Raw genomic sequence first — 26841 nt, forward strand, 5'->3', positions numbered from 1 at the left:
AAGTGCAAAGGGTTCCACCTCGCAGCTGAGTCAACTCCTCTTTAACTTTCCAGAAGTTCCACATAACATTTCTAGCCACATTTGGCTGCAAAGGTTGCTGAGAAATGTAATATATATTTTTTAACAGAGCACATTACCATCCCAAATAAAATTGAGATGCTATTCCTAAAGAGTGGAAAATGGATTTTAAGGAGGCAGCCAAGAGTATATGTCATATGTATATATCCTTTGGTGGATCCTCTCAACAACTCTGGGACCTGTGCTCTGTGGATGTTCTCACAGACACAGCAGATAAGTGACTTCCCGAAGAACACAGAAGAGTTAGGGATAGATGGGGGACTACATAACTAGCTCTATGTCATTCCCCTTTCTGCTGCTATATTGTCTGTTCCAAAAGCTTTCACAGTTATTTCCTTCAAGTCACTATCCCATATTCATTTTCCTCCTGCCTCATCCCATTGGTATGGGTTCCTATCTTATAAGGAACCCCTTCATTCAAAGACAGGGAAGAAGGACTTGGGTAGAGGTGGGGGTGAGGCTAATTGTAGTAGAAGCCCAGGTCTTCAAGGGAGGGACTGCTGACACTAGGGTTTCACAGTGTAAGATTAGTGAAACTGTACTTTGGGGAAAATGGTACACTTGAGAGTAGGCTCCGAATCATTGTAAGGGCTTTTCAGTGTTCTGGGCTCTAAAGCTAATTTGACTACTGCGTAATCCTGGAAAATCGCTTAGACTTAGTCTCCTCATCAGAAAAATGAAGGGATGGATCTCTGTGGACATCTTGGTCTTAATATACTGGTCTTTAAAGTTTTTGTATAGCATTAACGTTTCTGTAGCAAAAAAAAATGTGTTTGCATGTAAAAGTTGTAATCCTTCTAGAATATTGGTAAACATTAGGAATTGTATAGTATTTTAAATTCTTTTAGCTACTCTTCAAGCTTATTTTAAGATTACTGTTTCCTCATTTTATGGAGAAGAAAATAGGAATTTATAGAACTGACTGCACTTTGCTAAGGTTGTTGTGTGTACAAGAACTGGACAAGGAATTTATTCTCTGAAATTTGTAGACTTTATTATTAAGATATAACATTCAGTGACTCCCGGGGAGGAATGTAGACCTGGCATTGTGAGATGGAGAACGTCTTGACCAAAAGGGGGATGTGAAAGGAAATGAAATAAGCTTCAGTGGCAGAGAGATTCCAAAAGGAGCTGAGAGGTCACTCTGGTGGGCACTCTTACGCACAATATAGACAACCCTTTTTAGGTTCTAATGAATTGGGGTAGCTGGTGGTAGATACCTGAAACTGTCAAAACTACAACCCAGAACCCATGAATCTTGAAGATAATTGTATAAAAATGTGGCTCATGAGGGGGGACAGTGGGATTGAGGGGGCCATGGGGATCACACTCCCCTTTGTCTAGTTTGTGGATGGATGAGTGGAAAGGTGGGGGAAGGAAACAAACAAACAGACAAACAGACAAGGGCGCCCAGTGTTCTTTTTTACTTTAGTTGCTCTTTTTCACTTTAATTATTATTCTGGTTATTTTTGTGTGTGTGGTAATGAGGGTGTCAGAGATTGATTTTGGCGATGAATGTACAACTATGTAATGGAACTGTGAACAATTGAATGTACGATTTGTTTTGTATGACTGCGTGGTATGTTACTGTATCTCAATAAAATGAATATTAAAAAAGATGTAACATTCAAATTAAATAAAACATAACTGCCATTAATAAAAAACTAGTTTAATCTCATAAAATTTGTCTAAAGAAAATAAAACTTTTCTTTGAAAAGAAAATATACCAAAACAAATTATTTCAACATCTGTTGATTGGGACGAGTATCTGTGCCAAGTCATATTCTGAGCTATGTACTGATACAGAAAATGTGCCTCTGCTTTCAGGGTTCTTCAGTAGCCTCAGGCCAAGACAGTCTCAAATAATCAGAATATCAGTGAGATTATAAATAGCATGGGAATATAGAAGGAAATGGGGTAGAGAAAGCAGAAGGGGCTGATTCCAATATTTGTGTGATCTTTTTTCTCTCTCATTTATATTTAGTGGGGAGAAGCTGAAGAAAAGAAGTTTCATTTGACATCAGAAAAGAGAGCTTCTACTCTTTCAGATGCATCTAGAAAGGGGTTTCTAGAGCAGGAATTAAGTGATGCTTTTGAACATGCTAAAAATCCCCTTAAGCAAGGTAAGTGTCCATGAATGTCCTTCTCTCTATCCACGGTATGAAAGATTCATTCTTTTAACATGCTTTGCTATAATAAAGAAAGTTTTCCGTGAGGCACTTTTGTTTAAAATATTGCTCAGATAAAAAATAATCACTGGTCACCATGTATTTTGATTGGAAAGGGTGGGCCAAGGAGGTGGGACTAAAATACAAGGACACTTCTTATAGGATTTAAGCAAACATTGGGATTTGGTCCAAGGCTTATAGTGGTATCAATGAATAAACAAAATAGTGTTTTGAAATTCTAAAATATAATAGAAATACAGGATACGTTTATTTTACTATATTTTATATTGTTTTAGTATTTTATTATGAATATGCATTACTTTTTTTAAGTAACAGCTTTACTGAGCTTTAATTCACATACCATACAATTCATCTATTTAAAGTGTACAATTCAATGGTTTTTAATATATTCACAAAGTTGTGCAACCATCATCACAATCAATTTTAGAACATTTTCATCACTCCAGAAGGAAAACCCTTATGCCTTAGCAGTCACACCCCTTTTCCCCTCCCCTCAGCCCACTAATCTGTTTTCTGTCTCTATGGATTTGCCTGTTCTACACACTTCATATAAATGGAATTGTACAGCATTTGGTCTTTTCTGTCTGGATTCTTTCACTTGGTATAATGTTTTCAAGATTCATCCATTTGTGACATGTGTCAGAACTTCATTTTTATTACTGGACAATGTTTCACTATATAGATATTTCTTTCACATTTTCTTTATCCATTCATCAGTTGATGGACACTGTGTTGTTTCCACTTTTTCAGTGTTATGAATAATGCTGCTATGAGCATTACTTTTATAATTTATGAATTTGAAAAATAAAAATGGCATTATTTAATTATGCCTACTTTTGGAATCCCTCATTACCTCTCATACTTGAGATTTAGCAGTCCAAACAGGACAAAAAACACTTGGGGGGAGAGGGAATTGCCCTGTGACTCTTTGCACAAATTAAATATTTAAAGCTGGCCGTTCACTTACAACAGACTCTTAGCCACTGGAGCTGCCACTTCTCTCTAACCTTCTCACATGCACACCTCTTTGGAAAAATATTTTTTGATGCAATTAGAGAACCTATGAATTCAGAAATAGAAAAGGAGAATTAGCCTCAAAAGGCCTCCCTCCTCAGTAGCCTTCTTACATACTGACCCCTCTGCCTCCATGATGTCTTCTCTCCAGCCTAATGTTTTTATTTTTAACTTTTCTAAATTTTACCATTGACAGATAATTTGGTCAATAAGCATCCATTTGTCAAAAAGCAAATGTTTAAAGCTCTGTCAAGTGTAAATTTAACTTTCTTAGGAACTACCAAACTGTCTTCCACAGCAGCTGCACCATTTTATATTCCCATCAGCAATGAGTGTTCCTATTTCTCCACATCCTCTCCAACACGTAATTTTCTGGGTTTTTTTTTTAATTGTAGCTATTGTAGTAGGTGTGAAATAGCTCAGTGTGGTTTTGATTTGCATTTCCCTATAGCTAGTGATGTTGAACATCTTTTCGTGTGCTTTTTAGCGATTTGTATATCCTCTTTGGAGAAATGTCTGTTCAAGTCTTTTGCCCATTTTTTAATTGGGTTATCTTTTTATTATTGAGTTGTAGGATTTCTTTATATATTCTGGATATTAAACCTTTATCAGATATGTGGTTTCCAAATATTTTCTCCCTTTGAGTAGGTTGTCTTTTCACTTTCATGACAAAGACCTCTGATATACAAATACTGTTAATTTTGAGGAAGTTCTATTTATCTATTTTTTTTCATTGCTTGTGCTGTGGATGTAAAGTCTAAGAAACTATTGCCTAATACAAGATCCTAAAGATTCTTCCCTACATTTCCTTCTAGAAGTTTTAAAGTCCTAGTTCTTATATTTAGGTCTTTGATACATTTTGAGTTAATTTTTGAGTATGATGTGAGATAGGGGTCCTCTTTCATTCTTTTGAATATGGATATCCAGTTCTCCCACACCATTTGTTGAACAGACTATTCTTTCCCAATGAGTGGACTTGAGAGCCTTGTCAAAAGCAATTGGTCGTAGGTGTGAGGGTCTTATTTCTGAACTCAGTTTGATTACATTGGTTGATATATATATATCCTTGTACCAATACCATGCTGTTTTGATCAGTGTAGCTTTGTAATGTGCTTTAAAGTCAGGAAGTGTGTGTCCTCCAACTTCATACTCCTCTTTCAAGCTATTTTTGCTGTTCAAGGCTCCTCACCCTTTCAAATAAATTTGATAATAGACTTTTCCATTTCTGCAAAATAGGCTGATGGAATTTTTATTGGGATTGTGTTGAATCTGTAAATCATTTTAGGTAGAATTGACATCTTACCAATATTTAGTCTTCCAATCCATGAACACAGAATGTCCTTCCATTTATTTAGGTCTTCATTGATTTCTTTTAGCAATGTTTTGTACTTTTCTGTGTACAAGTCCTTTGTATCCTTGGTTAAATTTACTCCTAGATATTTGATTCTTTTAGTTACTATTGTAAATGGCAACTAAAAAGTTGTAAATCGCTTTCTTGATTTTCTCCTCAACTTGCTCATTATTAGTGTATAGAAATACTACTGATTTTGGCATGTTGATGTTGAACTCCGTCACTTTGCTGAATTTGTTTAGTAGCTCTAGGAGCTTTGTTGTCGATTTTTCAGTGCTTTCTATATATATAGGATCATGTCATCTGCAAATAGTGAACATTTTACTTCTCCCTTACTTTGGATGTCTTTTATTTCTTTTCCTTGCCTAATTGATCTGGTTAGAACTTCTACTACAATGTTCAACAACAGTGGTGACAGTGGGCATCCTTGTCTTGTTCCAGATCTTAGAGAGAAAGATTTCAGTCTTCCACCATTGAGTATGATGTTAGCTTTAGGTTTTTCACATATGCCATTTATCATGTTGAGGAAGTTTCCTTCTATTCCTATCTTTCAAAGTGTTTTTATAAAGAAAGGATACTGAATTTTGTCAAATACCTGTTCTGAATCAATTGAGATGATTATGTAGTTTTTTCCCTTCATTTTGTTGATGTAATATATTACATTAATTGATTTTCTTAGGTTGAACCACCCTTGCATGCTTGGGATAAAACCCACTTGATCATGGTGTATGGTTCTTTTGATGTGCTGTTGGATTTGATTTGCAAGTATTTTATTGAGGATTTTTGCAATAAGAGAAATTCATAAGAGAAATTGATCTGTAATTTTCTTTTCTTGTAGTATCTCTAACTAGCTTTGGTATTAGGGTGATGTTGGCCTCATAGAATGAGTTAGGTAGTGTACCCTCCTCTTCAGTTTTTTGGAAGCATTTGAGCAGGATTGATATTAATTCTTCTTGAATTGATTGGTGGAATTCACCTGTGAAGCCATCTGGTCCTGGACTGTTCTTTGTTGGAAGGTTTTTCATGACTAATTCAGTCTCTTTATAATTGGTCTGTTAAGGTCTAATGTTTCTTATAGATTCAGTGTAGGGTATTCATGTGTTTCTAGGGCTTTGTCCATTTCGTCTGGGTTGTCTAATTTGTTGGCATACAGTTGTTCATAGTATCCTCTTATGATCCTTTTTATTTCTGTGGGATCAGTAGTAATGTCCCCCCTCTCATTTCTGAGTTCATTTATTTGTGTCTCCTCTCTTTTTTTCCTTTGTCAGTCTAGCTAAGGGTTTGTGAATTTTATTGGTCTTTTCAAACAACTAACTTTGGGTTTTTTTTAATTCTCTATTTTTATTAATTCTCAATTTCATTTATTTCTTCTCTAATCTTTGTTATTTCTTTCCTTCTGCTTGCTGTGGGGTTAATTTGCTGTTCTTTTTCTAGTTTCTCCAGGTGTGCAGTTAGGTCTTTGATTTTAGCTTTCTTCTTTTTTACTGTGAGCTTTTAGAGCTATAAATCTCCCTCTCAGCATTGCCTTCACTGCATCTCATAAGTTGTGATAAGTTGTGTTCTTGTTTTCATTCACCTCAAGATATTTACTCATTTCCCTTGCAATTTCTTCTTTGCCCCACGTTTAGGAGGGTGTTATTTTACTTCCATATTTTTGTGGATTTTCCAGTTCACCATCTGTCATTGATTTCCAGCTTCATTTCTTAAGATTAAAGAAGATGCTTTTTATGATTTCAGTCTTTCTAAATTTATTGAGACTTGTTTTGTGACCCAAAGTGTGGTCTCTCCTGGAGGATGATCTATGTATATCCTGCTGTTTTGGGTGCAATGTTCTGTTTATGTCCATGAGGTCTAGTTCATTTATCATATTATTCAAGTTCTCTATTTCCTTATTGATCTTCCATCCAGATGTTCTATTGATGAGAGTGGTGTATTGAAGTCTTCAACTATTATTGTAGAGGTGTCTGTTTCTCCCTTCAGTTTGCCAGTGTTTGCCTCATGTCTTTTGGGGCACTGTAATTAAGTGTATAAATATTTATGATTGTTATTTCTTCTTGGTGGATTGTCCCTTTTATTAATTTATAGTGTCCTTCTTTGTCTCTTATAACAGAGTCTATTTTTGTCCAGTAATAGTATAGCTACCTCAGCTCTTTTTTGGTTACTATTTGCATGGACTATCTTTTTCCATCCTTTCACTTTCAACCAATTTGTGTCTTTGGGTCTAAGGTGAATCTCTTGTAAACAACATGTAGTTGTATCATGTTTTTTAATCCATTCTTCCAACCTGTGTCTTTTGATTGGAGAGTTTAATCCATTAATGTTCACTGTTATTACTGTAAAGGCAATATTTACTTAAGTCGTTTTCTCTTTTGCTTTTTATATGTCATCTTTTTTTTCTTTTTTTCTATCTGTTTTCCTTTATTGCAACCTCCTTTTTCATCTAGTTGGTCTTTTGTAATGTATCTGACTTGATTCCTTTCTTATTTCTGTTTCGATGTATTTTTAACATATGGTACTTTCTTTGTGGTTACCCTGGGGTTTATATCTTTAAACCTACACTCAAAACGTACTAATTTAAAAAGATACTAACTTAGCTTCAATCACATACATGTTCTCTGCTTCCATATCCCTCAATTTCCTCACTTTACCACTTTATATTTTGCACATCCATTATCAGAAAATATGCCTTTTTCTTGTTCAATTGTATTCTGATTCTTATATAAAGTAAAGAGTAGAGTTGTTTATTGAGGATGCAGTACAATTGGGTTTGGCAATTACCTTTTTAGTTATCCTTACTGATGATCTTCATTTCTTCACATCACTCCAATCCACTCTCTTCTGTCTTTCGCTTTCAATCTGCAGGACTCCCTTTAGTCATTCTCTTAGGTCAGGTCTCTCAGTGATGAACTCAATTTTTCTTTATTTGTGAATATTTTAAACTCTCCCTCATTTTTAAAGAACAGTTTTACTGGACAAAGAATTTGTGGCTGGCAGATTTTCTCTTTCAGTACCTTAAATATATCATACCACTGCCTTTTCATCTCTGTGGTTTCTGATGAGAAATCAGTACATAGCCTTATTGAGGATCTCTTGTATGTGACTAATCGCTTTTCTTTTGCTGCCTTCAGAATTCTTTCCTTATCTTTTGTATTTGTCATTCTAATTGGTATGTGTCTCAGAGTAGGTCTATTAGGATTTATTCTGTTTGGAGTATGTTGAGCTTCTTGGACACATATATTTATGTGTTTCATAAGAGTTGGGAAGTTTTCAGCCATTATTTCCTCAAACATTCTTTCTGCTCCTTTTCCCTTCTCTTCTTCTGGAACACCCACGAGATGTATGTTTGGGCACTTCATGCTATCACTCAAATCCCTGAGACACTGCTCAATCTTTTCTATTCTTTTCTCTATCTGTTCTTCTGACTTATTGTTTGATTGTTCTGTCTTCTACTTTGCTGATTCTTTCTTCTGCCTGTTCAAATTTGTTGTATGCTTCTAATGTACATTTAATATCTACTGTTGTGCCTTCATCCCCCATATTTCTGTTGATTCTTTTTATACTTTCAAATTCTTCTTTATGCGCACACATTGTCTTCTTAATATCCTTTATCTCTTTATGTATCTTTTCCTTCATCTCCTTGAATTGATTTAGGAGATTTGTTTGAACATCTTTGATTAGCTGTCTCAACTTATGCTTCCTCTTTAGTTTTAATTTGTTCCTTTGACTGAGCCATATCTTCCTGATTCCTAGTATGGCTTATAATTTTTTTTGCTGATGTATAGGCATCTTATTATCTTAATGCGGTAAACTGGAGGTCTGTTTCTCCCTCTTGTCTAGGGTTTTATTGTTGATTGGCTGTGTTAAGGCTCTTCTTTGATGTTTGGTCTAACTTATTTTAGACTTCTAGAAAAGACTCTGTTTAACTGTTCAGATTTTCTCAGCTATTCTTCATCTGATTCTTGCCCTGGATATGTGGTACAATTTTTAAGACTGCACTTTTTGTGCAGATTGTTTCACCTTTGAGAGAGCTTTCTTCCTCTGTTCCTTCTCCTGGACTCTTGATTGTTCTGTTTGTTTTTTTGCAGACTTTTTTCCCGAGGTCCTATGTGTTTAAAGTCTTTCCTTTACTCAGTGTTGCATTGTCCTTACACTTTTCGTTTCTGGGACCCATCCTATCTTACAGCAATTCGGTTTAAACCACCCTCACCTCATTTTTTTTCTTTCTGTGAGGCTTTTCTGCCTCCAGTTTCTTACCTGTTATGTTATACTGCCCTGGGGAGCCAGGCAGGGTCACTCCAGAAAAGTGACAGTACAACATTGGAAAAATAATTAATGCCACTGCATTGTACACTTTAAATGGCAGATTTTGTATTATAGACTTTTTACAATTAAAAAAAGATAATAGTCCAAATTTTTAAATGGGTAAAGGATTTGAATAGACATTTCTCCAAAGAAAATATACAAATGGCCAGAAAGAAATGAAAAGATGCTCAAACATCATTAGCCATTAGGGAAATGCCAGTCAAAACCACAATGAAATACCATTCACATCCTTTTTTAAAAAAGCAGAAAATAGCAAGTGTTGGAGAGGATGTAGAGAAATAGCAACACTCATTCCTTGTAGGTGGAAATGTAAAATGGTGCAGCTGCTGTGGAAAACCATTTGGTGGTTCCTCAGAAAGTTAAGTATAGAATTACCATATGACACAGCAATCCCATTTCTAGGTATATATCCAACAGAATCGAAGGCAGGGACTTGAACATGTAATTGAAAATTTAGTTTTACCCTTTTGTTCCTTTTCAATTTTGTGGCACGTATAATACCAATTCACTAAATAATACTAATTTTTAAAAGTTATCACCTTTGAGGTTTAAAAATATATACATTAAATGAAGAAAAAAAGCAAACTGCAGTAAAAAGTGTAGGAAAGGAACTTTCACTTTCTTTTTTAAATTAAATTCAGTTTTACTGAAATATATTCATATACCATACAGTCATCCATGGTGTACAATCAGCTATTCACAGTACCTTCATATAGTCATGCATTTATCACCCCAGTCTATTTTTTAACATTTTCCTTACATCAGAAAGAATAAGAATAAGAATAAAAAATAAAAGTAAAAAAGAATACCCAAATCATTGCCCCTATCCCACCCTTCAGTTTTTGTCCCCATTTTTTTACTTATCCAACCATACACTAGATAAAGGAAGTGTGATCAACAAGGTTTTCACAATCACACTGTCACCTCCTTGTAAGCTACATTGCTATATAATTGTCTTCAAGAGTACAGGCTGCAGGGTTGGAGTTTGACAGTTTCAGGTATTTACTTCTGGCTTTTCCGATACATTAAAACCTAAGAAGTGTTATCTGTATAGTGCATAAGAATGTCCGCCAGAATGACCTCTCGACTCCATTTGAAATCTCTCAGCCACTGAAACTTGATTTCGTTTCATTTCACATCCCCCTTTTGGTCAAGAAGATATTCTCAATCCCACAATGCTGGGTCCAGATTCATCCCCAGGAGTCATATCCTGCATTGCCAGGGAGATTTACACCCCTGGGAGTCAGGTCCCATGTTAGGGAGGAAGGCAGTGAGTTCATCTGTCGAGATAGCTTAGTTAGAGGGGGTGGGGGGCACATCTGAGCAACAAAGAGGTACTCAGGGGGAGACTCTTAGACAATTATATGCAAGTCTAGCCTCTCCCTTGCAGTAACAAGCTTCATAAGGGCAAGTCCCATGATAGAGGGCTCAGCACATCAAACCGCCAGTCCTCAATGTTTGTGACAACATCAGCACCAGTCCAGGACATGATCCCCTGCAGCATGGCAATAGTGGTGACCCCGCCTCGGCCAGAACACTTCCAGAGTCTGGCAGCCCATTGCCTCCTTCCGTTTTCTAACAGTAGTAATCATTTAAAAGTTATTCCTTATTGTAAAGTTGAAATGTGCTTTTTTGTGGTGAATTCTTTCATTAAAAATTGTTCTCTGGAGCATTGCAGATTACCTTTACTACCTCTGCCACTTGGCAGTCCTTAAAATACTTGATGATAACACTTAGATTCCCTCCCCGAAATCAGTTAAAATTAGTCATTTAGGGAACCTTTATGAGTCAATACCCAAATGACCCACTGAGCCAAAGCCATTAGCTGCAGCTCTTGAGACAGGTAAGGGCAGCATCTGAGTCAGTGAGACGCAGTCTGCGCGTGGCACGTGGGGGCGTGAACTGTGGCTGTGGGACCAGAGAGGAAGGTACAATTACGGTCGCAAATCAACAGCCTCAGTGTCTTCCTGGGTGTACAGCTGTAGGAACAAGGGTGCAGTAAGCACATAGCTAAAGGATGAGTGCAAGTTCTGAGCTGAGGGGAGTAACTGGTTCGGTGCTAGAACACTGCTGTGCTTAGTGCTCTGAGAAGGATTTTGGTAAAACTCGTCTATTGCTGGGTTTGGCTTTCTGTATGGAAATTAATAAATGTTTTCTACTCACTCCAAAACATCCTCAAAATCTCCTCACGTTTAAAAACAGAAGCACCCAGGCTCCAGCATGAACATGTTTCCTCAAGCTGTTTGACTGGAACCTCACAATTAAGTGACGTTTCCAAAATGGATTCCTCATCACAGGGTAAGTTGATAAGCAGCAAAGATTTCTTCTATCATGTTAAATTTAGCAGTATTTAAGCAAGACTGTGGCTTCAATTATATTTATAGTACGTTGGTGACATTTTTCCAGGGCATAGATAACAGAAATCCTAAAGTGGGGGTAGCAAGATTCTCTCAAATTTTCAGCCGGTGGGGGGAAAACTGGAGACAGAAGAGAAAGCCTGAGTAAAGAGAGTTTGCCAAATTTCAGCACCAGTGTTCATCCATCTTGGGCTCCATTTACTTTGGCACCAGCACTGCTGCCTCAAAACTTATTTAAGGCTCTAAAAGAAGTCTGTCCCTGACTGAATTAATACTATCATATTCACAACCATCTTTGACATCCTTGTGAAAAGAAAATCGCAGCCTTATTTTTCAAGGGTGTTATCCACTTGCCTTACTAGGCTCTCAGTTGGTCTGGGCCGGGCTCTCTCCACCAGCCACTGGAAACGTGTGTTGCCTGGTTGCTCCGATGGCCGGGACAGCTCTCCCCAGAACTGCTGACGGCAAGTGGCTTCATGCTGAGGAGGTGACTTTTGATCCCTTGACTTGGGTCTCTGGAGTTTTCTGTTGTTTTTGGAAGGGACGGGGGTAGAAACATCTTACAGAAAGACAGTCACAGCTTTAGCCCACAAAGGAGCTAACAATTTTCCCAGTGAAATAATTTACTTATTTTTAAAAGGTGGAGGTGAAGAGACAAGAAACTCTTTAGACTGTCTTTCACCCAACTTTTTCAATAAACTGCCATATAGATGAAGCAGAATTTAACAAGATCTTTTGAGTTCTTTTTAGGAACAAACTTTTATATAAGGTCCCCTAAACAGAAGCTTTATAAGAAATATACCTAGTAATAAATTATGAGATTCCAGTGTGATGTAAAATGGTTTTGCTTACTCATATTTTTATATGCAGTTATCAGTTCTGTGCCAGAATGTGAATTAAACCCCAGATCATGCACAAGTTAAAGTACAAGAGATTCTCAGCCATTCTCTATTCAGACACAAATTAGGACTTAGATTTTAGTTAACTAGTTAATTCTAAATTCACAAATTTTGTGGGGAACATTTGGTAAGTTCCGGTTACTCAGCAGTAAAACAGAAAAGGGGGCTTTGTTGGTATGAAATTGTATTCCTTTTGAAGAAAAAAGTTTTTCAGAAATTGAAACTGTTGGAATTTGGCTTTGTATGTTTCAAAGAAGTATATTTTTAAGGTGCTTTTTTCAAATTCCAATATTTAGTAGCCCCTCTAAATCAGTATGAAATGACGTTTACACCTGAACACATTGAAATACTTTAATCTTGATTCTGGACTCTCCTAGAGTTAGCAGCTGTTAAAATCTTTTGATTCATTAATTTATATTTTTTTATGGGGAAAGTGGTCATGGTGTACATTGGGCAGGATCAGTTTTGGTAACTTGAAATGCCTTTCTCATTACCATTAAGCATCACAGTGAGGAAATTGCTTGTTCCTAATTTAAAGGATTGTCTGTATCTCCAAATCAAAAAAATGCTAAATAACCACAAGCAGAGTAAATTCTCTGATAGCATTCATTCAATTCAACAAATAAATATTTACCTTGTAAATGGAACCACATAGGACCAACTAATATGTTAGGTTTTTTGTTTAAGAAATTTGGTTTTTAGAACATTAATTTCATTATTGATTTTTACTACAACTTTTTACCTTTCAAATAAATGCTATAAGTGTTACTAACATCAGAAAATTAAAGTCATTAATTTTAAATTTTGTTTTCAGTTTCTTTAAATAGAAGAAAATTAGAATGGGACACCACAGGACAAGATCTTATGGAGAAAGTGAGAAATCTTCGCCAGAGGCTCACTGCCCAGGCTCGTAACAGATGTCAAACCCCTCATCTCTTGGCTACGTAGGAAGCATGTCACCCTGAGACAGTAAGAGAGAGCAGGAGAGACCTATTCTGCAATCAGTGACACTGATTTTTAGATTATTTATTTTAAACTCCTGTAAAAATTAGCCTTTTGTATAGAAAAATTATCTATAAAAATTATGTGTTCTATTTAATTCTGATCCTTTTTTGACTTATAAAATGGGTTCTTATACTTTTCACAATAAATTTTTTTTGAAACTATTAAAACTTGTGTTAGGCTCATCGGCGTAAACTTCAGTGGCTTTAGTTGATGAGGGTTTAGTTTAAAGATAAATGGAGAAATAACAGGAAACCATCTCAACAACTATAGAACCAGAACTGAGCGGGAACTCGGCCACAGCGCGAAGGCACGAAGGAGGTGGCTGGGCCTGAGGCACGGTCTCCCTGTCCCCTCAGCAGCAGCATCTGCTCTCTTGCCGGGGGGCCCACCGCGCTCCTGGCTTCAGTGGCTCCGTCTCTGCTTCTGCAGCTGCTCCCAGCTTCTCCTCCAAACCTCAGCTGTTCATGACTTCATAACCTCAGGCAAATTACTTTTCTGTGTCTTTCTCTCCCAATTTCTAAAAGGAGGGAAGAAATACAGTCAAATCTCATTATTTACAGTAGTTGTGTTCTGTAAAGTCACTGCAAACACTGCATTAGGTAATGCTGAACCATTTCTCCTAGAGAAATTTAGGGCTAAGTTCCTGTGAGCCTCTGGTCACAACATTCTCATCAAACAATCAATACATAACCTTGTTTTATATGTGTTTCTGTTTAATGACATTTAATATATACTGTTGATTCCTTGACATTGAACTCACAGCCAACAGCACTCACTCAGGCCTGAACGAAGCTTTTCTCCATTTGCTCCATAAGGCACATTATAGCCCTCTTGTGCTTAGGATCACTAGACAATGCTTCAGCACTATGCTTTGGGGCCTTTTCAAACAGCAGTATCACCAACAAAAAGCACAAAAATGTGGGAAAACATGGCACTAAATATACTTCAAAAAGGACACTTGTTTACAGTACAAGAGCTGAAACAAGAAGGCACAGTGTTGCTTTGTTCAAACTCACCTGCGAACGTCCAAGTTGGGTGACTCAAATCTTTTGCCACTTGCAAATGACTGTGAAAATACCACAAGTATTGATTTGGGAGTTAAAAATAAATCTTAGGGAATCAGCAGATTCATGAATACCTAAAAAAATAACCTGTCACTATGCCTGCCAGGCATTGGTTTCCTAAAAGTGGTTTCCTAGGCCTAATTTTCTGTACGTTTTCAGGCGGTTACAAATACACGCCCTTCGTGAGCCAGGCAGGTATGAATTTGGCAACAGGGAGTCCCAGGATAGAAAATATAAAGGATATGATGGGAACTTTGGTCAACTAGAAACTCCTGCCTCTGCTTGCCTAAAAGCAGTCAAATTCTGAAATACTGGGATTCAGCTCATCAGAATAAGCTGCACACCACCTGTTTTTGAACCGTACTTAGGTCCTCTTTTACTAGAATTTACACCTGCTCATATTGTTTCACAGCTCCTTCCACACAAAAAAAACATTTTTAAAAAGTTTCAGAGAATGGGAGAAAACATTTGGAAACCATATGTCTGGGGTTAAAATCCATAACGTATAAAGAATGCCTACAGAGAACCTAAGATGGCAGCTAGGTGAGACAGGGCAAAAAAACACCTCCATGAAAAATACTAGATAAAAACCAGAAGGTGACCCAGAATACTGGTTTCAGCGATGCACCAGCTGGATGAGGTCTGCTAGAACCACAGGGGCCGTACACTTGGTGAAATCAGGAGTCTGCATTCTGAAACGAGTAAGCCAGCTGAAAGACCCGCAGCCGCACAGCAGTGTGGGAAAGCCGGGGGTTGGCATTTGGAGACAGACTGGTTCTTTCAAACATAATAATAATAAAGGGAAAAACCCAGGAGCGGCTGCAATTGTGACAGGGGGAACTGTGCAGTGAAGCACGGCAGGAGCGGGATGAGCCGGCCTCTCAGTGTCTGGCGTGGAGGATAGACCGCTGCAGATTCCCTCAGGGCCAGGGGAGCAGAGGGGAGAGCCGGAAGGAGAAAGAAACCCCGCTGCTTGCAGCTGGCTCGCCAGTGGTCTGGAGACACTCCTGCCCGGGGCTGTGCCCACAGCCCAGAGCTGTGCCAGTTGTCCTGGAACTGGGAAGGAGGAACTGTGCCGGGGTGGGGGTTGAGACGCCCTGTTCCTCCATCTTTGCATCAGGCCGGGAGCGCTCCTGCATGGCCCGGTGGCCCAGGGCTTCCCTTGAGGGATGGCGCGCACTTGTGACGTAGCACAGCCTTCCCTCAGCAGAGGTCCTGGAAGAGCATAGCTGAGAAGGGGGGCCCACTTGGAAAACCCAGGGACACAACGTCATTGCCAGTGGTTTGTGGGTCAGTGACAGAGAGGGTCTGGGGCAGAACTGAAATGAAGGCTTAGAGTCTTGCAGCGGCCTTGAATCTCTGGAAACACCTGGGGGGGGTTGAATATTAAAGCTGCCCTGCCTCCCTAGCCACCTGGACACACGCCCCACATTCAGGGCAGACAGCTCCAGCAACACACCCAAACTGAGTTCACCAACTGAAACCCACAAGAATCATTTCCCCACACACTGTGGGGACAAGGTTGAGGAGAACTGACTTGAGGGGTATAGGTGACTCGCAGGCGCCATCTGCTGGTTAGTTATTGAAATGTAGGCCACTAACTTGTATTTCTGAAAAATTAGATTGGTATTTTTTTTTACAACTTAAAAGAACCCTATCAAGCAAAGTAAATGCCAAGAGGCCAAAAACAATAGAAAATCTTAATGCATATGATAAAACCAGATGATATGGAGAACCCAATCCCAAACACCCAAATCAAAATATCAGAAGAGACACAGTACTTGGCACAATTAATCAAAGAACTACAATCGAGGAATGAAAACATGGCAAAGGATATAAAGGACATGAAGAAGACCATGACACAGGATATAAGTGACATAAAGAAGACCCTAGAAGAGCATAAAGAAGACATTGTAAGAGTAAATAAAAAAATAGAATATCTTATGGAAATAAAAGAAACTGTTGGCCAAATTAAAAAGACTCTGGATACTCATAACACAAGATTAGAGGAAGTTGAACAACATCTCAGTGTCCTAGAAGTCCACAGAACAGAAAATGAAAGAACAAAAGAAAGAATGGAGAAAAAAATCAAAAAAATTGAAACAGATCTCAGGGATACGACAGATAAAATAAAACATCCAAACTTAAGACTCATTGGTGTCCCAGAAGGGGAAGAGAAGGGTAAAGGTCTAGAAAGAGTATTCAAAGAAATTGTTGGGGAAAACTTCCCAAACCTTCTACACAATATAAATACACAAAGCATAAATGCCCAGTGAACTCCAAATAGAATAAATCCAAATAAACCCACTCCGAGACATATTCTGATCAGACTGTCAAATACTGAAGAGAAGGAGCAAGTTCTGAAAGCAGCAAGAGAAAAGCAATTCACCACATACAAAGGAAACAACATAAGACTAAGTAGTGACTACTCAGCGGCCACCATGGAGGTGAGAAGGCAGTGGCATGACATACTTAAAATTCTGAGACAGAAAAATTTCCAACCAAGAATACTTTATCCAGCAAAACTCTCCTTCAAATTTGAGGGAGAGCTTAAATTTTTCACAGACAAACAAATGCTGAGAGAATTTGCCAATAAAAGGCGTGCCCTACTTCAGATACTAAAGGGAGCCCTACCGACAGAGAAACAAAGAAAGGAGAAAGAGATATAGAGAATTTTAACAAACATGTATAAAACCCTACATCCCAAATCACCAGGACACTCATTTTTCTCTAGTGATCACAGATCTTTCTCCAGAATGGACTATATGCTGGGACATAAAACAAGCCTCAATAAATTAAAAAAAAAAAAAATTGAATATATTCAAAGCACATTCTCTGACCACAATGGAATACAAATAGAAGTCAATAATTTTTGAATTGTAACTCCACTATTTACTTCCTACAGGATCTAAAATACACAAACTCTAATGACAAATCAGTGGTTTTGAACTCAATGTAAAATATGTAATTTTTGACAAGAACTATAAAAAGGTGGGGGAATGGAGGAGTATAGGAACATAGTTTATGTGTCCTATTGAAGTTAAGTTGGTATCAAAGAAAAACAAGATTGTTATGGATTTAAGAGGTTAATTTTAAGCCCCACAGTAAACACAAAGAAATTATCAGAAAATATGACCATAGAGATGAAAAGTAGAGTATGGGTTAAGAGAGATAGGGGAAGGGGCAATGGGGAGTTAAGAAATGAGCGTAGGGTTGCTGTTTGAGGTGAAGGGAAATTTCTAGTAATGGATGGTGGGAAGGTGATAGCATTACAACATTCTAAATGTGATTAATCCCACTAATGGAATGCTAGGGACGGGGTGGAAAGGGAAGATTTAGGTTGTAAATATGTTTCCACAATTGAGGAAAAAAAAAAAAAAGACAGTCTAAATAGATGACAATTGAATGTCAAGGATGACCCTGGATGGGATCTGAGGATGGAGAACAGGAGGCTCAAAGGGACACAGTTGAGACATAAGGAAATGTAGAATGTAAGCTTTGTATCAATGTTGAATCTCTTACACTTCTTAGCTGCATTTAATGGGATTCCGTACAAGAATGTTCTTGTTCATGGGAGTTGTATATGTGAATTATAGTGTTTGTTCAAGGATGTGTGCAGCTAGCTCTCACATGTTCAGAAGACAGAGCAATAGATGATGGATGATAGATAGGGAGGGAGGGAGGGAGGGAAAGAAATAGCGGTATGACAGCATGTTAAAGTTGGTGGATTGGGGTATCAGGGGAGGGGGGTCAGGGTATGCTGGAGTTCTGTGTATGGGGTTTGTATTGTTTTTGCAACTGTTCCTATAATTCTGAATTTATTTCAAAATAAAAAAAAAAGAAGTTTTGGTTCCTCTGGTAAAAGTGAGTTATGAATGCTCTCAACCAATGAAGTTCTTTTTATCACATTCTTCCAATTATCTCTGAGCCTACAGTTCTCCCAATAAAAATCTTCATAGTCACTGCCTTAGCAGGTTTCAGATACTTGGCTGAATCCTTGGTTGGCATTTCAAAGATTATCACATTTAATAAAATAAACAAAATAGATGTATAATTATCTCTTCCTGCCTCTTGGCATGGAAGACCTCAACCCTACTCCAGTTTCTTGATAGTGTGATTTCTTTGGGATTGAAAAAGGAATGAGTGTGGCTAAAATTCTTCCCATACTGACTACGTTCAAAAAGTTTGTCAAGTATTCCTTTGAGTTGGATCCCTACAGGCTTTTCATATTTATTACATTCACAAGATTTCTCTCATATGTGAGTTTTACAAAGTTAAACGGACTTCGGACTTGGATTCAATCCCTCTCCACACGGACAAACTTAGAGTTTCTCTCCGGTATGAATTCAGTGATGTTGACTATGTTATTAAGCTCGGCTAAAGGCCTTTTCACGTTTCTTACATTCAAAGGGTTTTTCTCCTATTTTAGTTCTCCGATGTTGCACAGTGTCCCCAATGGAAGGGCAAAGCACTGCCCTGAAAACAGGAGAGTGACGGATAAAGAAAACCTCTTAGCTGGAGAAGCAGCCCAGGAACAGAAACTCCCCACTGGAGCTATGTTTAAACTAACTGACCATCGCTGGAGGCTCCTGTGGACTGGTTCAAGAGTTACAGACCCCGGGGGCCCAGTGTTAGGAGGGTCCCCACACCTTCCTGAGTTTTTACCTCCAAGAGCCTTTCCAGGTTCTCACAGTGAAGACTGGAGAAATCCCCTCCTGCTTCCCGCAGGAGTGGGCAGTAGCCTCTTTGAAATATGCGCTGAGCCTTCTGTTCTTTTTTTTTTTTTTATTTCTTCCACTTTAATTTTTTTAACTCATTTTTATTGAGATATATTCACATACCATGCAGTCATACAAAGCGTACATTCAGTTGTTCACAGTCCCATTATATAGTTGTGTTCATCACCAAAATTAATTTTTGAACATTTTCATTACCACACACACAAAAATAATAAGAATAAAAATTAAAGTGAAAAGGAACAATTAAAGCAAAAAAGAACACTGGGTGTTTGATTTTGTTTTTGTTTGTTTGTTTGTTTGTTTTGCCCCTGCCCTCTGTTCTTCTTAACAAAAGACTGCTCTCAGAGGATACTATTTTACAAAACAAGTCTCAATAAACTTTACAATACTGAAATCCTACAGTGCTTCCTCTCCCACCATAATGGAGTGGTGAAGCTAGAAATCACTAACAGAGGGAGAACTGGAAAATTCACAAATATGTGGAAATTAAACACACTCTTAAACCATCAATGAATCAAAGAAGAAATCACAAAGGAAATTAGGAAATACCTTGAGGTAAATAAAAATGAAAGCACAACATACCAAAACTTATGAGATCAGCAAAGGCAGTGCTAAGAGGGAAATTTATAGTTATAAGTGCTTACATTAAAAAAAGAAGAAAGATCTCAAATTAGAGACCTCACCTCAAAGCTGGAGGATCTAGAAAAACAACAAGCTAAATCCAAAGCAAGCAGAAGGAAGGAAATAACAAAGATTAGAGCAGAGATACATGGGACAGAGAATTTTAAAAAAACAATAGAATCAACAAAACCAAAACTTGGTTCTTTGAAAAGATCAATAAAATCGACAAACTTTCAGCTAGACTGACAAAGAAAAAAGAGAGGACTCAACTAACCAAAATCAGAAGTGAAAAGAACATTAGTACCAATACTACAGAAACAAAAAGGACTATCAGAGGATACTACAAACAACTACATGCCAACAAATTAGATAACTGAGATGAACTGGATGAATTCCTAGAAACAAACAACTTACACTGATTCAAGAAGAAATAGGTCTCAACAAACAAAGAACTAGTAAAGAGATTGAATCTGTAATCAAAAACCTCCCCCAAAAAGAAAAGCCCAGGACGAGATGGCTTCACAAGGGAATTTTACCAAACATTCCAGGAAAAATTAATACCAAACCTGCTCAAACTCATCTAGAATATTGAAGATGAAGGAACAATTCCTAATTCATTCTAGGAGGCCAACATCACCTTAATACCACAACTAGATAAAGATACCACAAGAAAAGAAAATTGCAGAACGATATCCTTAATGAAAATAGATGCAAAAATTCTCAAAATACTAGCAAACAGCACAAGAAGAGAATTATACACCCTAATATCCTGATCAAGTGAGATTTACCCCAAATATGAAAAGTTGATTCTGCATAAGAAAATCAATTAATATAATACACCACATTAATAGAATGAATGAAAAAAAACACATGTCCATCTTAATTGACACAGAAAAGGCATTTGACAAAATCCAGCACCTCTTCTTGATAAAAACACTTAGAAAATCAGGACTAGATGATGTGGTGGTTTGAAGCTGTATGTACCCCAGAGAAACATGTTCTTAAATCTAATCCACTCCTGTGGGTGTGAACCCACTGTAAGTAGGAACTTTTGATGAGGTTACTTCAGTTAAGAAGGTGTGGCTCACCTCAGTCAGGATGGGTCTTAATCCTTTACTAGACTCCTTTATAAAAGTAAGTGAAATTCAGAGAGAGAGAGAGAAAGCCACAGAGGAAGCCACTAGAAGATGAAATCAACAGAACCTGGAAAAGAAGGGAGAAATCGGGAGATGCCACCATGTGCCTTGCCATGTGACAAATTAAGGCCCAAGGAGCCAGCCAGCCCACAACAGCAGCCTCTTTGGGGAGAAAGCATCGCCTTGATGAGGCCTTATTTAGACTTTCTTTTAGCTTCAAAACCATAAGCAAATAAATTCCTGTTGTTTAATCCAACTCATTTCATTGCATTTGCTTGAGCAGCCTAGAAAACTAAAACAGAAGGAAACTACCTCAACACGATGAAGGGCATATATGAGGAGCTCACAGCCAATACATATTCATGGTGAGAGACTGAAAGCTTTCCCTCTAAAATCAGGAACAAGACAAGGATGTCCACTGTTACCACTGTTATTCAGATTGTACTGGAAGTTGTAGCCAAAGCAGTTAGTCAAGAAAAAGAAATAAAAGGCATCCAAATTGGAAAAGAAGTAAAACTTGCCATTTTTGCAGATGACTTGATCTTATATATAAACAATCCAGAAAAAATCCACAACAAAGCTCCTAGAGCTAATAAATGAATTCAGTAAAATGGTGGGATACGAGAGCAACATGTACAAATCAGTAATGTTCCTTAATGTGAAGTAATTAGAATAAGCAAATTCATTGAGTCAGAAACTAGAATAAATGTGAGCAGAGATGAAAAGATTTTGGTAATGGATGGTGGTGATGGTAGCACAACATTGTGAATGTAATTAACACCAACTGACTTATATATTTGAATGTGGCTAAAAGAAGAAATTTTATGTTGTATAGTACATATGTTGCCAGAATAAAAAGTAAAAAACAAAACAAAACATAGGACTGTACAACACAGTGAACCCTAATGTAAACTACAGACTATAGTTAATAGTACAAATACAATAATATTGTTTCATCAATTTTAACAAAGGTACCACACTAATGCAAAATGTTAATAGGAAAACTATGTGTGTGGGGTATATGGGAACTCTGTGTTTTCTGCATGATTTTTCTGTAAACCTACAACTTCTCTAATAAAAAATAAATTTTTTAAAAAAGGGAAAGAAAAAACAATAGACAGAATCAACAAAACCAAAAGTTGGTTCTTTGAAAAAATCAATAAAGTCAACAAAGTGACTAAGAGGAATTGAAACTTGAAGTTTCCAGATACATCTCCACAATTCAGAAGTGTGAATTGGTCCTATAACCCTTTAAAATCAAGCCTACATTCTGCTCTTTGTTCACATACATCCTATCGGGCATCTTCTTGCAAAATAGGCCAGTTCTGGTGCCCTTGAAAATTTGATGAGGCCCATAAGCCACGGCAATGCCTGCTCCCCATCTGATGAGGTCCCCTATTGCTGCAGGGAAGGCTGTGTCCGCCCTGGAATCTGCCGGGGTCTCCCACCATCTTCACTCCCTCTGAGGTGGGGCACAGCCACGTGGGCCTGGAACCCTTCGAGCTGTCAGCACAGGTTCCCTCCATCGGCTGCCTTCGCCCCCTGCTTGGCCTTAGAGTTCTTGGACTGAGTCACAGTCTCCTATTGATAGCACGCTAACAGGCACCCAAGGCGGATGCTGAGCCCTCAGCCGTGAGTTTAAAAGGTTTTCCGTTTTTGCAAGTCACCCTCCTTGACCCTGGCTGACTGTGGATTGTAGAGGCACAGCTCTTTCCATCTGCTTTACCAGTTCATTCTGCCTGTCAGCATCTTCTGTATGCAAGTCATCAGCAGCACCACTTTCTCTTTGTGCCTTCTTACCTGCACTGCACTTACCAGACACGATGGGACTGATGATGTTTGAAAGTGCAGGCCTCGCCTGGAGGAGCAGACTGCCCTGTGTGGCTGGACCAGCGAAGGGTTAGCAGGGGCTCTGTGTGGCCGACACAGCCAGCTCCCGGGGATATGCTGCACACCTGGACAGCCCAGGCCCACAGGTGCAGCCAGGGCAGTCAATCATGGGACACATCTGGGAATTCTTTCAAAAACAAAGGGGGACACACCATTCAGAGCAGGGTGTAATTTTATCTGAGCTCAAGTAAAGCAACTACGTTAACAATAGCAGACTTCTGTCTTTATATGATTGGCTGAGGTCTCGCCTGCTGCTCTTGTGCACTCCCTCTTTCCTCCCTCCCTCAAAAACACCCCCTGAAGACCATGTCCTTTCATTTCATCTGTCCCATTTACTTCTTCTTAGTGAAGGTGTTGATAATGACAGTTAATGTGTGTGGAGAGTTTATGTGCAAGGCTACGTGCCAAGCACTTATCCGTCATCTCATTTCATCATCTCTCTAACCTTCTAGGTGGCGAAGCCCTGGGCTCACAGATGTTAAGCAGAGTGCCCCAAATCACCCTGCTCCTACCGCTTCTGCAGTTTTGCAACCTTCAGTCTAGAAATAAGCATAACCATTACCCAGGGAAGAGAGACTTGAGCCTTGTGCTGCCCATATAAAGAAGGTTTCAGGCTATGTGAACTGTGGACCCCAGCCCCCCCCCCAAAAAAAGATATTCAAGTCCAAACCACTGGTCCCATGAACATGACCTTATTTGGAAATAGGGTCTTTGAAGATGTGAGTAGTTAAGATGAGTCTAAACTAGATTAGGGTGGGCTCTAATTCATTGTGACTGGTGTCCTCATAAGGAAAGGGGAATTGGGACACAGGGCCAGACAGACACAGAGGGAAGACCCTGTGAAGACAGAGGCAGAGCTTGGAGTAAGGCTGCCACAGGCCGAGGAACGCCAAGGGTCACCGTAACCATTAGAAGCTGCGAGATGCAAGGCAGGACTCTTCCCCTTCAGGTCTCAGAGAAAGCCTGGCCATGCTGACACCTTGATTTCGGACCTCTGGCCTCCAGAACTGCAAGACAATAACTTGCTGATGTTTAAAGCCACAAGGTTGTGCCGCTTTGTTCCAGCAGCTGTGAGACACTAAGGCAACCTGTATCTGCCACCCTGGGACCCACCATGGGTCCTTCCCCCACCAACGGTCCATCATCACACCTGGGCACAGACAGCTCTCCTTAGGAACAGCACTCACTTTCCCTCACCCAGATGGGAACGCACAGGATTGGGGGAACCACTAAGCCTTCGTTTGAAATCATTTGAAATCAGAGCCTGGTTATCCCATCAGCACATCAGGCTCAGTGGCTCCAGCATCCTGATAAGAGGCTGGCCTGAGTGCCTGAGCTGGGAAGGGGGATTGGGCAGGAGCAGAATCACTGCAGCTGCCTCCCCAGCCTCATTCTTCTACCAAGCAATAATTGAGCACCTACTGTGTCCGCCTATCTGTCTCTTCCTCTGCATCCCTCCCTTGGGTATTTCTTGTCCTTTGGCTCCACCTTTCACTTCCATTCTGAGGATGACCTCCCCCCCCCAATCGATTTCCCCAAACAAGACTTTCCTTTGAGTGTGGAGGCCTCCTCTACAACCACTCCCAGCCCCGACCCCTGCGCCTCCTGGCCACAGTGATTAGGGCCAGGGCACCAAACATCTCCAGTTCTCCCTCCTTCCTGGCATAAGGTGAGACTGAACTTCCAGGGCAGGGAACTGGACTGTGGCCACGTGACTTGCTTTGACCAATGGAAGGTGAGCAGAAGCTTAAAAAGCCAGTGCCTTGCTCCACCTCGGTTCTGTCTGGGAGCTTAAAGGTGGGAGCACTTGTCGGGAGGAACCCTGGAGCCTCCAGTAGCTGGATCCCTGAGTGACTTGAGCAGAGTCCTTGACCCGCAGCAGATGCTGTGGCCTGAGTGATAAATATCCTTTGTCATGTTAAGCCACTGAGATTGGGGGAGGGGGGGTGTTTTTCCCTGCAGTGTAACCCTGCTTCTACTGACCGATTACTTTCCCCCCTAGGTCAATGGTTTGTGTCAGCTCTAGAACCAGCCCCCACCCAGACGGGGTGCCCAGCCCTTGGGGCCAGCACTCCAGGGCTCCCCCCTGGAGGAATCCCAGATTAGCTGCAGGTCAGAGATCAGAAGGGGCAGAGGCAGGAGCCTGTCCTAGGGCCTGGCGCCTCATCCAGGACCCCAGGCTCCACTAGTTCTCGCCCTCCAGACGGACGGGCAAGCTCGGATCCCCCGGGCCGCCTCTGTTGTCGTCTGGCCCTGCCGCGTCTGCGCTCCAAGCCGCGCTGAACTCACAGCCCCCGCAGCCGCCCGCCTGACCCCTCTAAGACCCCTCTCCCCTGACCCTGTGATGGCCGCCACTCCCCTGCTCCACAAGCCCCACATCCCCGGCTGGTGCTCAGGGCCCGCCACTGCCTGGCCTCTCGTCACCTCTGCCCACTCCCCACCCGCACCCCCAGTCCCTCGCCGCCGCGCCCCGTGTCACTCCGCTGCTGCCTCCATTAAAGGGCCTTGGACTCGGAGGCGCCCTCCTGGACTGAGGGCGTCGCGGGGCCAAACCCAGGGCCGTGCACGTCCCCCCGAACAGCCGGTGCTCAAGGGCAAGGCGCGGGCCTGACCCAGGGTGGGGGGCGAGGGCGCGGCTCCAGGCGCTGGCGGAGGATCCCTCCTGGGCACCCGAGGCCGCTGCGGCTCCTGGAGCTCACCCGGGTCCCCGGCCGACCCAGCGCGGGCAGGTCTTCCCCTCGGGGGGACCCCAACCTCCCACGCGCTGGTGACGGCACCACCCCGCGAGCGCCTGCCGGGCCGGCTCCACGCGAGGAGGATTTGCTCGTCGCCCCTCCCCCGAGACCCCCGAGAGCGAATGCCCAGGACCCCTCTCCAGGTGGGATGACGGGTGACTTCTGTTGCTACCGTGGCCTTTTCTACAATTCTCAGGTGTTCTACGATGAACGCCCCTACTTCTCTTTTTTTAAGTAAAACATTATCCAAAATAGCTGCGATTCAGTTCTTTGGACATTTATTGAGCACCTGCTGTATGCTGTATGCCTGCTGGATGGGGATGCAGGCGGGAGCAGGCAGTATCGCAGGCCTGGTTGGGGACGCAGATAAAACGTGGACGGAGGATAAATTTGGGGCCAATCAGATGTTTAACCTCGGGTCCCCCTGGCTGCTGCTGAGTCAGATTTCTTGCGGGTGAATGGGTTGCGGCCCACCTACTTGCGGCGGTAGCGTCCGACCTTAGCACAGGCCAACCGACCCAAGCGCGGAAATGCGCGGAAGCTCCGGCTCCCCAGCGTTCACAGATTTAACGCTAACAGAGTTAAAACCCGAATTTCCAGCGAAAGTGAAGACCGACGACAAACAAAAGTATTGTGCCCCGTGTGAGGGTCGAACTCACGACCTTCAGATTATGAGACTGACGCGCTGCCTACTGCGCTAACGAGGCACCTACAGGCGCTTTCGGCTCACGTAGTGAAGAGGCCACTTTGGACGCCCGAGCTTGCACGCTCATAATGTCACAAGTTTATTCCTGTTTTTTGCTGGATTAGCGACCCAGGACACTCGAAGATCTCGGCTCACAGTGCCTCCTTTCGGCAGCTCCCTTCCTAATCTACCTATTACTTTTTCCAATCCATAAGCATAGAATATATTTCCATTTCTTTAAGTCCTCTTTAATTTCTTTCAGTAATGATCTGCTGTTTTTTTCTCCATGTACAAGTCGTTTATATCTGTCTTAGTTTTCGACAGCTACTCTAACAAGCAAACAAACATTAAAAAAAAAGGATCAAGGCCGACCGCGCAGCCCGCTCTGCCTTCCTCAGCCCGCAGGTCTATTTGTCTATTTGCCGCTCACCTGCCGGGCTTGGTAGAGGGTAACGTGTTAGGGGCAGTCCTCCCGCTGTCGTGAACCCCTATGTTTGTATAGTTCTTACAACACATTCACATACTCATAATCGCGTGAAGCATTTATTGAGCACCAGCTGTGTTCCCAGCACTGTGCTAGGTGTTGCGTTCACAGGGACACCTTCAGCCTGCAGGAGCCGGGGCGGGAGCGCAAATGCAAGCTGATTTAAACCCGCGAGCACAGAGCCGGTCCCCACCGCAGACCCGGATCCAGCTCCCTCCCTAGCCCCCCAAGTTTTCACTGCTGCCCAAAATGAGGAGTCTCTTCTTTGAGG

General features: G+C 40.7%; 1 protein-coding gene and 1 non-coding gene across 6 annotated transcripts in view; one reads left to right on the forward strand and one right to left on the reverse strand.

Annotated features, from left to right (window-relative positions):
• Nucleotides 1–13310, forward strand: part of TBC1D31 (TBC1 domain family member 31) — a 77695-nt gene extending 64385 nt beyond the window's left edge. For 4 of the 5 annotated variants that reach the window (XM_037803134.1, XM_037803135.1, XM_037803136.1 and 1 more), the window contains 3 exons: nt 2063–2201; nt 11158–11253; nt 13026–13310. In XM_037803134.1, the coding sequence (XP_037659062.1) occupies nt 2063–2201; nt 11158–11253; nt 13026–13159 (369 nt within the window). In that variant the 3' untranslated portion in view covers nt 13160–13310. Of the gene's footprint in view, nt 1–2062; nt 2202–11157; nt 11254–11674; nt 11800–13025 lie in introns of all 5 variants that reach the window. The other variant, XM_037803133.1, reaches the window with a different exon arrangement.
• Nucleotides 13311–26035: 12725 nt separating this feature from the next.
• On the reverse strand, nt 26036–26108 carry TRNAM-CAU. Its single transcript has one exon. It is a non-coding gene; the product is annotated as a tRNA-Met (tRNA).
• Between the last annotated feature and the right edge of the window lie 733 nt (nt 26109–26841).

The sequence above is a fragment of the Choloepus didactylus genome, chromosome 14 (genome assembly GCF_015220235.1).
Source record: "Choloepus didactylus isolate mChoDid1 chromosome 14, mChoDid1.pri, whole genome shotgun sequence".
NCBI lineage: Eukaryota > Metazoa > Chordata > Mammalia > Pilosa > Megalonychidae > Choloepus > Choloepus didactylus.